The sequence below is a fragment of the Mytilus californianus genome, unplaced genomic scaffold, assembly GCF_021869535.1.
Source record: "Mytilus californianus isolate M0D057914Y unplaced genomic scaffold, xbMytCali1.0.p SCAF_1, whole genome shotgun sequence".
NCBI classification, from domain to species: Eukaryota; Metazoa; Mollusca; class Bivalvia; order Mytilida; family Mytilidae; genus Mytilus; species Mytilus californianus.
The window spans coordinates 13,016,879-13,029,664 of record NW_026262581.1 but is presented as its reverse complement, the minus strand read 5'-3'; the positions used below and the strand labels follow the sequence as shown (position 1 = coordinate 13,029,664).

The following is a 12,786-nucleotide window of genomic DNA, read 5'->3' as shown; positions in this document are numbered from 1 at the left end:
ACATGTAAAACTGGCAATGTAAAAATACTCATATTCTTTGTATAAATAATTTATTTCATAAAAATAATTTCACATGTTCAATACCATTAAACATTTCTTCCCAACAATATTATCACAGTAACAATATATATGAATGAGTAACCTACATTAAGTCTTACTAAAAGTGGCTGCATAATACAATGAATAAATGCATCATTTTCAGTTTTTGTTTATACATGTATTTTAAAATATTGACAATTTCAAATTGAAGAAATTTTGTTGGTCCCGGAGCCCTAAATTTGTCAAATATATATCAATTAAAACCAATTTCAAATTCAATCTGAACAAGAATAATGCAACTTCCTATCGGGTGAAAATAAGAAAAATCAAGATTACAATATTCAAAATTTTTTCTAGATTCAAAGGCCATTATTCAGCCAATCTTTCATCTGGAGTGAATTAAAGTGATCTGTAACTCGCTGTAATGCATCTGCCTACTAAATATCAGGTCACAATCTGCTTGAACAATGAAAAAATGTCTAGACATGATAAGTTTTTACAAAATTGCCCTTATTTGTTTAAAAGTAACTGTTGTCAAGTTAAACAACATTGTACAATTTCAAACCAAAAATCAGGTCAAATACTGCTGTCACACAACCAAAAAGTTCAGACAACATTTCAGAAAGACAAAGTTAAGGACAAGTGGCACAATATACCGTATAGCGGGTTATTTTAGCAGGTGTAAAATTACGCGAATTAGGGGCAACAAAGTATACGAAAAATTTTGGCAGTTTTTATTTTGGTAGATTCTTAAATCCCAATTAAATATTTTGGCTGAATCTGAAATGGTTGCAGTTAAAAAGTTGTAAAAATTGACAAATGTGTGTCTATTGTTATGGTTAAATGATTGTTTTTACCTGCAGGACGTCTCATTTATTGATTATATTTTGATACAGTTAATCAATAGAATACTGGTACTTAGATATTGGTCACAGGTGTACAAACTTCTTGTAAATGTTATGGTTGATTAGTTATGAAATTGACCTTTGATGTACTAATTAGGTTATAAATTGATTGTTGGTTGCTTAATGTCAATTAGGTTATAAAGTTATTGAGAGTAAAGCTTATATAATTTGACTCTAATTAAAAAGGGTAAATACCTGACAGAATACCTTACACTCTTATATTATTTAACACTAATTAACTAATTAACACTTGACAGCGATTTCATAAATTTTATGTGAATAATGCCCTATGGCATTTGTGTTGTTATAACTGTCATTAACAGTTTTTGACCCGTTGACCGGAAAACATAGATCGTTTACAAAACGCTTTAGCTATTAGAAAGTACTGAATGTATGCATAAATTTTTTGCAGAATTTATTTTTCACGATTTTCCTTCATCCGCCAAAATAAGCGAAAATAAACACCCCGCGAAAATTACCCGCTATACGGTATGTATGTTCATCATAAAAATTCACCGTTTCAGAATTTAATGCATTCTGGGTGATATTTTCAAAAGTGTACACCAAAACATAGTGATTGGTTAAAAACGTTATAAACAATGGAAATTCAACCAATGATGTAACATTATTTTCATTTTGTGGTACAGACAATAAAATCACTAATAGTCCTTTAGATTTGGAAATTTCCAATTCAGAAGAGAGTTCTTCTTTATCACTTGCTAAAGGTCTTTTCTTTTTAACAGCAACATTTTTAGACAAAATGGAAGACTGTTACATTTCATGTTCACAGATACCTAAACCTTTGATTTTATTAAAATTTGAAATTATTGCTCCAAAAAACATTTCACAACATCTTCTTACACTTCTGAGATGGAATATCACAAACAATTTAATGTGGAGCTTTGCATATCTGTAATGTCTAAATTCATTTCAAATGTTTTTAACAACTGATTCATGTCGCTGATTGTAATCCTTTCTGTAAAAGATCTAACATAACTGGATAAATGGATGCAAATTCTCTCCCTTGTCTTGATTTAACATTCTGTACATAACCTTCCAATGTTCCTCTGTAAAGAACAAACACAAAATTCTATGAGACATTAAAAAGGAAAAATAAATAGCTGTCTTTCATAATTAGCAAAACAAAAATAATTTACATATCAAATATCTTATATGACAGACATAAAATTCTCATAGAAATTAAAACACTTTCAATAATGATTTTAAAAGTTTTGTTGTCCCCCACGTAACACGTTGTAGGGGACATGGAAAAACCGGGCGTCCATCTGTGCGTCCGTCCGGTCTTGTTGGCGCTTTCACATGTATAATTCTTGCCAGATTTTTATGAAACTTATATTATAGGTTTATATCAGCAATGTCTTGGACAAATTCGAAAACCAGTGCCGATCAATTATTTTTAGAAGAGTTATTCCCCTTGGAAACATTAATTTTAAGGAAAATTGCATTGTTAGCGCTCTGATGTGTACAATTCTTGCCAGAATTTTATGAAATTTACATCATAGGTTTATATTAGCAATGTCTTGGACGAGTTCGAAAATCAGTGCCGATCAATTATTTTTAGAAGAGTTATTCCCCTTGGAAACATTAATTTTAAGGAAAATTGCATTGTTAGTGCTCTCATGTGTACAATTCTTGCCTGAATTTTATGAAATTTACATCATAGGTTTATACTAGCAATGTCTTGGACGAGTTCGAAAATCAGTGTCCATCAATTATTTTAAAAGAGTTATGCCCCTTGGAAACATTAATTTTATAGAAAATTGCATCGTTAGCTCTCTCATGTGTTCAATTCTTGCCAGATTTTTATGAAATTTATATCATAGGTTTATATTAGCAATGTCTTGGACGAGTTCGAAAATCAGTGCCAATCCATTATTTTTAAAAATAGTTATGCCCCTTGGAAACATTAATTATATGGAAAATTGCCTTATGAGCGCTTATGCCCTTGTACCTTGGATAGATAAAATATGTGCAATGCCGGGGACATTGGAACTCTGTTCTTTTATTAATATAAATACTTATTGAAAGTTGCAGCGCTGTAAAAAAGGAAGGAAGAAATGAGTTTAAGGTGGACTAGCACATGTCACATGATACAATAAACCAATGTATATCAAATTATTACTCAGTGCTATACATCATGTAAGATTAATCAAATAGTACTTATATATCACTTTCTCAATGAAAACTGGGTTGATCATATGCATTTATAATGGTATTATAGCATTATGAAGGGAGGAAGAAGACAAATTATTATTAAGATATTATGTCAACGGCTCCTTTGAGGATTCGTCGAACATGAAAAAATAAAAGCAGTCTATTATAATCAGCATAACAAAACTAATTTTTTAGATCCCAACATCTTATATTACACCAAAAAAAACCTTGTGACTGAATATAAAATGAAATCTTTCTCCCATCTTGATTTTCTTTGATAACTTACTTTATTAATGTTAGTCGATCTTTCTCTGATGAGTGATCTTCTAACCACTGGGAGTATCTACTTATTGACCAATCAGCAGCCTGCAATAATAACATTATTTAACATTATATATTGTTTTGAGCAAAACCAGAAACAATTGTTTCAAATCAGAAAACTCAAATTTTTTATAATTAGCTGTGGAAAATTATATAGAAATAAACAAGAGTGCACACGCTGAAATGTCTCGCCTTCTTTACTAATCATTGATATTATGTTGATAGTCCTAAATATAAAGCTTTCTTACAACTGTCACATAAACTTAACATTAACCAAGAAAACTAAACATTGACCAATGAACCATGGAAATGAGGTCAATGTCAGATGAACCATGCTAGGCAGGCATGTACAGCTAACAATTCTTCCATACAACAAATATAGTTGACCTATTGCTTATAGTTAAAGAAAAACAGACCAAAACACAAAAACTTAACACTGAGCAATGAACTGTGAAAATGAGGTCAAGGTCAAATAAAAACTGCGCGACTGACATAAAGACCATAAAATATTTCCATACACCAAATATAGTTGACCTATTGCATATAGTATTAGAAAAAAAGACCAAAACTCAAAATCTTAACTTTGACCACTGAACCATGAAAATGAGGTCAAGGTCAAATGACACCTGCCAGCTAGACATGTACACCTTACAATCATTCCATACACCAAATATAGTTGACCTATTGCTTAAAGTGTAAGAAAAACAGACCAAAACACAAAAACGTAACATAAGCAATGAACCATGAAAATGAGGTCAAGGTCAAATAAAATCTGCCAGACTGACATGTACATCATTAAATATTTCCATACACCAAATATAGTTGACCTACTGCATACAGTATTAGGAAAACACGGGCGTCCATCTGTGCGTCCGTCCGGTCTTGTTGGCGCTTTCACATGTATAATTCTTGCCAGATTTTTATGAAACTTATATTATAGGTTTATATCAGCAATGTCTTGGACAAATTCGAAAACCAGTGCCGATCAATTATTTTTAGAAGAGTTATTCCACTTGGAAACATTAATTTTAAGGAAAATTGCATTGTTAGCGCTCTGATGTGTACAATTCTTGCCAGAATTTTATGAAATTTACATCATAGGTTTATATTAGCAATGTCTTGGACGAGTTCGAAAATCAGTGCCGATCAATTATTTTTAGAAGAGTTATTCCCCTTGGAAACATTAATTTTAAGGAAAATTGCATTGTTAGTGCTCTCATGTGTACAATTCTTGCCGGAATTTTATGAAATTTACATCATAGGTTTATACTAGCAATGTCTTGGCTTCAGACTGACATGTACATTATTAAATATTTCCATACACCAAATATAGTTGACCTACTGCATACAGTATTAGGAAAACAGACCAAAACACAAAAACTTAACATTTAACAATGAACCTTGAAAATGAGGTCAAGGTCAAATAAACCATGCCAGACTGACATGTACATCATAAAATATTTCCATACACTAAATATAGTTGACCTACTGCATACAGTATTAGAACAAGAGTGCACACGCTGAAATGTCTCGCCTTCTTTACTAATCATTTATATTATGTTGATAGTCCTAAATATAAAGCTTTATTACAACTGTCACATAAACTTAACATTAACCAAGTAAACTAAACATTGACCAATGAACCATGAAAATGAGGTCAAGGTCAGATGAACCATGCTAGGCAGGCATGTACAGCTAACAATTCTTCCATACAACAAATATAGTTGACCTATTATTTATAGTTTAAGAAAAACAGACCAAAATACAAAAACTTAACACTGAGCAATGAACCTTGAAAATGAGGTCAAGGTCAAATAAAACCTGCCTGACTGACATAGATCATAAAATATTTCCATACACCAAATATAGTTGAACTATTGCATATAGTATTAGAAAAAAAGACCAAAACTCAAAAACTTAACTTTGACCACTGATCCATGAAAATGAGGTCAAGGTCAGATGACACCTGCCAGCTAGACATGTACACCTTACAATCATTCCATACACCAAATATAGTAGACCTATTGCATACAATATAAGAAAAACAGACCAAAACACAAAAACTTAACACTGAGCAATGAACCTTGAAAATGAGGTCAAGGTCAAATAAAACCTGCGTGACTGACATATAGATCATAAAATATTTCCATACACCAAATATAGTTGAACTATTACATATAGTATTAGAAAAAAAGACCAAAACTCAAAAACTTAACTTTGACCACTGAACCATGAAAATGAGGTCAAGGTCAGATGACACCTGCCAGCTAGACATGTACACCTTACAATCATTCCATACACCATTTATAGTTGACCTATTGCATATAGTATTAGAAAAAAAGACCAAAACTCAAAAACTTAACTTTGACCACTGAACCATGAAAATGAGGTCAAGGTCAGATGACACCTACCAGTTGGACATGTACACCTTACAATCATTCCATATACCAAATATAGTAGACCTACTGCTTATAGTATCTGATATATGGACTTGACCACGAAAACTTAACCTGGTTCACTGATCCATGAAATGAGGTCGAGGTCAAATGAAAATTGTCTGACGGGCATGAGGACCTTGCAAGGTACGCACATACTAAATATAGTTATCCTATTACTCATAATAAGAAAGAAATTAACATTACAAAAAAAGTTGACTTTTTTTTCAAGTAGTCACTGAACCATGAAAATGAGGTCAAAGACATTGGACATATGACAGACGGAAACTTCGTAACATAAGGCATCTATATACAAAGTATGAAGCATCCAGGTCTTCTAGCTTCTAAAATATAAAGCTTTTAAAAAGTTAGCTAACGCCGCCGCCGGATCACTATCCCTATGTCGAGGCTCGACAAAAAAAAACCAAAACACAAAAACTTAACATTGAGCAATGAACCGTGAAAATGAGGTCAAGGTCAAATAAAACTTGCCAGACTGACATGAACATCGTTCAATATTTCCATACACCAAATACAGTTGACCTATTGCATACAGTATTAGAAAAACAGACCAAAACACAAAAACTAAACTATGACCACTGAACCATGAAAATGAGGTCAAGGTCAGATGACACCTGCCAGTTAGACATGTACCCCTTACTATCATTACATACACCAAATATAGTAGACCTATTGCTTATAGTATCTCAGATATGGACTTGACCACGAAAACTTAACCTTGTTCACTGATCCATGAAATGAGGTCGAAGTCAAGTGAAAACTATCTGAAGGGCATGAGGACCTTGCAAGGTACGCACATACCAAATATAGTTATCCTATTACTTATAAGAAGAGAGAATTTAACATTCCAAAAAATCTGAACTTTTTTTTCAAGTAGTCGCTGAACCATGAAAATGAGGTCAAGGACATTGGACATGTGACTGACGGAAACTTCGTAACATGAGGCATCTATATACAAAGTATGAAGCATCTAGGTCTTCCATCTTCTAAAATATAAAGCTTTTAAAAAGTTAGCTAACGCCGCCGCCGCCGGATCACTATCCCTATGTCGAGCTTTCTGCGACAAAAGTCGCAGGCTCGACAAAAATTAATATTTGTATCTTTATGAAAATTATTAAGCAATATACTACTGTAAATGAAAGATAAATAAATATCGGTCAGTTACTTTATGTCCTATTGAATACTTTTGACAAACATCACACTATAACATACTTTTTACTGCCACCTTGTTATCTTTTCCTTTTTTTTTAACCAGTAAACATTGTCATTGATGACATTAAATCTGTTTTCTATATAAATCATCATGTTTTAAGAAATGGTACAAGTAATACGTATTTCTGTTTTATTCAAAATGACCATGTTCCTGGATTAGGTTCTCTCTTGTACATAATAATAACATGCTGTGTATACTTACCACATGTGGTGATTTCAGTTCAGTTGGAGCTCTGGCAAACAAGAAATGTAATACAGTACTATATGGAATGATTTCTCCTAAAGCTGGACTCATAGAAATGTGTTCGACTGACTGGAATAATAATGGTCTACAAAAAAAGAACAGAAATTGTTACAGAGATCATTGAATCTATCTTCAAACTTATCAAGCTCTTCACAAAAACTTGCTTCTGTTCTCAAGAAGCTATTCCTAACGTTTGCAGTATAGACAGAAGCTTTCATATCTAAAATTTGTGTCTAAATTTTAGTTTTATATATAACTAGCCTTATCACCTATTTTTATTTGTTTGTTATTTTAGTCAATGTTATGGCATAAACAGTTTTGTCATTCCGTAATTGAGTGGAATTAACTTGATTATCGATTACTTTACTGTTATCTTATGAAAATATAGCTTACAAAAAAATTTGGGCAACCATTCAAACTGTTCTAAATGGGAGACTATTGAATTTTCTCCCAATTAATTTAGTCCTTAAATATTACTTTTTCCAATTTATAATAAGTTCTTGTCACAAATGTATGTTCCTACTCAAAGACATTGATAAACCAACTACCGCTGAGAAAGCATGGCAATCTGGAATTTTTCCGTCAATGATAACAAAATTTTTTTTAATATAATTATCCCCTTTTGCTGCCAAGTGATAACTGTAAAGGCTATATAAACAACATAAAAGAAGCACAAACTAGACGTTATTTCTCTCGCCCTAGGTAAGTTATACAAATGCTATACCTAAATGATCTGAGTAGTCTGTAATGTTTGCCAAGGTCTGCTATTCGTTTACAGAATGGTGATATTGCTAATTCCATTTGGGCAAAGTCTGCTGCCAGTCTAAGTTTTCCACCTTCTCCTAAAGGTCGTATCAGACTAGCATGTCTGACAAATAATTCTACACATCTACAGGATATTGGTTGTAAACTGAAAAGAGATTGTCCAATTGGTTATTCTAATAAAGAGAAAAAATGGTTCAATTGGTTTTTCTAAGGAAAAGAAAACATGGTTCAATTGGTTATTCTAATGAAAGAAAATATGGTTCAATTGGTTATTCTAAGGTGTCAGACCCCCAATTAAAAGTCCCTATCTGTTCAACCAAAATTTGCAATTTTCAGAGCTTTCTAAATATTTTAACTTAAGTTTAACTTCATAGAAACCAGGTATATCCTGAATTGTACATGTATCAGCTTTCTACATGCCAATTTTCAACATACCTTTAAAATCATATCAGAAAGAAGAGGCCTCCCGAATAGAGGTACCACTAAAAATAACCCCTGGTTTTCTGGAAATCTTAAATTAGTATACTATGGAGTGCATTAATCCTCAATGTTGAATGCAAACTCATAGACAAGTAAATTTTGGCTCAAAATGGTCTTAATATATTTCTTTCACCAAAAGTTTCATTTCTGCCAATTTGTTGGTTAGTTTAAGTAAACAATGACATCAAATGCACTATTTTTTGTCCGAGAAGGCCTACTTTCACATACGTTCTAAATTGGAGGGAGTAATTGGTGGTCTGACACCTAACTGAAAAGAAAATATGGTTCAATTGGTTATTCTAATGAAAAGAAAATATGGTTCAATTGGTCATAGACAAGTAAATTTTGGCTCAAAATGGTCTTAATATATTTCTTTCACCAAAAGTTTCATTTCTGCCAATTTGTTGGTTAGTTTAAGTAAACAATGACATCAAATGCACTATTTTTTGTCCAAGTAGGCCTACTTTCACATACGTTCTAAATTGGAGGGAGTAATTGGTGGTCTGACACCTAAAGAGCCAAAAAAAATGATCAGAAATCTTTTGTTTTTCTTTATTCTTAATCCTCAGTCAATTTGTAGTTAAAAACATCCTATCTGAGCATAATGCGACTTATATTACAAATTTCACAGCTCAATTTGAACTGACTGTAATGTATGATTTTTTTAGAAAATACTTGAAAATTTCATTTTGGACTACAGGAACATAAACTTTCAATATCAAGATCAGTTTTTGTTGATTTTTCCTTGTTTGTTCTACTGCTTCAAAGACTTTCCACAATTTTTGCAATGAGTTTAGTAAAAAATCCAAGGTATTGAGGAGTCAAGGAATATTGACCCCCCTTTTTTCATCTGGTGTCAGTAATGGGACTATTAATTGATCAAAAGTGCAGTCATGGTCATTTAATTGTTTTATTTACTATCAGTCAATAAAATTTAAGATATAAAAATTTTAATTGAGATAATAAATGGGATTTTTGTGAGTTTATGCAGTGTTTACATCAGGCTATGTTATCTGTCAAATACATGGTATGACACAATGATATAAGGGGTAAAAATCAAATAATTTCATTAAATCTTCATGACAACAATTTTTGTTGGGTATAAACAACCTATGTTTTCATGTTTAACCCCACAGAAACAACTTACTGTGCATTTATAACAATTTTGGACATTTTTTTATATGAAAGCATATTGTCAGGTTTGGAAAAGCTAAAAATAGCACAAATTCAGGTTTAAGGCTCTTAGTTTGCAATATGTGACTTTTTGACCCAAAAAAGATTGAAATGTGGCTACTATCATTTCAAATGATCAGTTAAGACAAAAAAATCAATTGTTTTCTGATTTTGGGGTTTCACCGCATTTCGCTTTAAAGGTGTCAGACCACCAATTAAAAGTCCCTATCTGTTCAACCAAAATTTGCAATTTTCAGAGCTTTCTAAATATTTTAACTTAAGTTTAACTTCATAAAAACCAGATATATCCTGAATTGTACATGTATCAGCTTTCTACATGCCAATTTTCAACATACCTTTAAAATCATATAAGAAAGAAGAGGCCTCGGGAATAGAGGTACCACTAAAAATAACCCCTGGTTTTCTGGAAATCTTAAATTAGTATACTATGGAGTGCATTAATCCTCAATGTTGAATGCAAACTCATAGACAAGTAAATTTTGGCTCAAAATGGTCTTAATATATTTCTTTCACCAAAAGTTTCATTTCTGCCAATTTGTTGGTTAGTTTAAGTAAACAATGACATCAAATGCACTATATTTTGTCCGAGAAGGCCTACTTTCACATACGTTCTAAATTGGAGGGAGTAATTGGTGGTCTGACACCTAACTGAAAAGAAAATATGGTTCAATTGGTTATTCTAATGAAAAGAAAATATTGTTCAATTGGTTATTCTAATGAAAAGAAAATATGGTTCAATTGGTTATTCTAATGAAAAGAAAATATGGTTCAATTGGTTATTCTAATGAAGAGAAAGTATTGTCCAATTGGTTATTCTAATGAAAGGAAAAAAATAGTTGACAAAATTTGCTTCTCTGTTAAATCCATTTCAAAATTTGTAGAACTCTATTTGATGTAAAAAACTTAGTTTTTTTTTGTAATATTTTTTTACATTTTTGTAAATATGTCATTTGCATTGGGTGTACATGATCTGAATTAAAATATCAATGTACATGCATGTGAAGTCCAAAACAGTCTGAATAATTGACAAAGAAGACTTTTCTTGATGGCCTATTTTATTAGTATTGATCGTCTCCCCTAGATATATATCAGTACTAATATATGAGTTTGAAGACATGTTCTGCTTCTTGTGACCTATGATAAAGTTCTTACCATTCCATAATGAAGTCTGTACATTCATATCTAGATAAATAGTCTGTCTGACATCTGACAACAAAGTCCTGTAACTCTCTCATATATAGTGAACATTGGGAATCTTTCTGGTTATCTGATGGGGCACTACTACAACAATAATATGGATAATGAGCCTAACATTAGAAGACAAAATAAATTTCACAATCTAATACAATAAATATATACTCTCCATCTCTGAGTAGTAACCTCAGTAAACTTTATCAAATGTTCATACATTTACCTCCTATTTTATTTTGATAACCATTCAGGTTAAAGAAATAACTTCATTTTTCCAATAAACAAAGTTCTTTCTTCATTTCATGAATATTCATGACATAAGTCCCATTATTGTAAATCAAATAATACAATTATAACAAATACCTGGCACTATTCTTGTGACATTTCAGATACATCCATGGAAATTAATTCAGAGCTAATGCTTATTTTGCAAAGAAACTTAAATAGATCATGTAGTCATTTGTTGCTTTAGATATATCTAATTACTAGTATTAGTTTTTTCTGGATTACGAATTCCTATTTTCTGTTGAAAATGTAAAGATTCATTTAAAATCACAAGTCCTTTTTCTCAAGCATCTGACATAACAGTGATCAGATTTTTTTCACACTGTATTTGATCTGGGAAGCCAGGGACTTATAAACACTGTATTTCGCATCCCGTGTCAGGTGAAAACTGAGAAAATACTGCTACAGCTCTATTAGATATAGTATACATAAGACTGAACTTTTAAGTTCGTTAATAGATTTAATCTTACGTAGAGAAATCTTCCTGATGCATGGTGAGTATGATAGCTTCTGTTGCATCAGATATTGATGATAATAATGGGTTGATAGCATTACTCATCAATATCACAATTCCCTGAAAAATACACAAATTTGCTGTTATCATTGGGTGTAAGACAATAAAATATCACAAATACCTTGTGCATTTTTAACATATGTAATTTTTATGTTTGAATGTTTCACAATGATGATTTTTGTCTGTTCAATTAAAGTAAAATTCTTAGAATATAAACAATAATTTGTTGTCCCAAAATTGATGTCACAGTTCTAACTACATAAATACCTGGTCATTTTTTGTCAGTACAATATAGAACAGTTAATTTTAACTTAAATTGGCTATTTTTCTATAAAGGCAATAAGTCACAGTTCTTCCGATATCAATACTTTGTCTGTTTAATTTATATTCACTTCTTTACTGAACAAATTTTCAACTTTATCTCTGTGTTCTTACCTCTAAAGATTTATGTATACTCTCTATAGCTTCTAAAGCATAACTGTTTAATGATGTCACAACCTATAAAAAAATATAAAATGTCTCATAAATATAAAATTAGAGAGATGTGGTGTGATTGCCGGTGAGATAACTATCCATAAATGACCAAATGTTTGAGTCTTATTTTTTTCTCGGGCCGTCTGTTTATTTTTTTTTCCTGCGGCTTACCTTCTCTGGGATGTAAGCAGTTATAGGTCACCGTATCCCCTTCCACAATAAACTAAACCCATATTGTATAGTCAGATTTTAAAGGCCCATACAAGTTGTAGATACTTTTTAAATGTGACAGTTATTTTTTAAACTTTTTGGGGCTTGTGGCTGGTTTGATTTATCATTATAAATACTCCATTTCTCATTTTATTCAGACTCAGTTTTTAAACCCACTTAAAAAAACAAAGCAATAGCAATTTCTGAAAAAGTTTTTCAATACTATAAAGTCTTAATTGTGTATATTGAACAGCTATACATTTCCTTCATAAAAGTGACATGATGACTAAGTTCTATCAAAACAAACCCTACTTTAATACA

At 31.5% G+C, this 12,786-nt stretch overlaps 1 protein-coding gene across 4 annotated transcripts in view; it reads right to left on the bottom strand.

The window, feature by feature from the left end:
* Positions 1-33: 33 nt before the first annotated feature.
* LOC127705135 (conserved oligomeric Golgi complex subunit 5-like) overlaps positions 34-12,786 on the bottom strand; it is a 36,473-nt gene continuing 23,720 nt past the window's right edge. For 2 of the 4 annotated variants that reach the window (XM_052209413.1, XM_052209585.1), the window contains 7 exons: positions 12,217-12,279; positions 11,738-11,841; positions 10,944-11,072; positions 8,077-8,262; positions 7,311-7,437; positions 3,406-3,485; positions 34-2,011 (listed from right to left, as the gene is read on the bottom strand). In XM_052209413.1, coding sequence (XP_052065373.1) covers positions 1,897-2,011; positions 3,406-3,485; positions 7,311-7,437; positions 8,077-8,262; positions 10,944-11,072; positions 11,738-11,841; positions 12,217-12,279 — 804 coding nt within the window. In that variant the 3' untranslated portion in view covers positions 34-1,896. The remainder of the gene's footprint in view (positions 2,012-3,405; positions 3,486-7,310; positions 7,438-8,076; positions 8,263-10,943; positions 11,073-11,737; positions 11,842-12,216; positions 12,280-12,786) is intronic. The other 2 variants (XM_052209505.1, XM_052209627.1) reach the window with 1 other exon arrangement.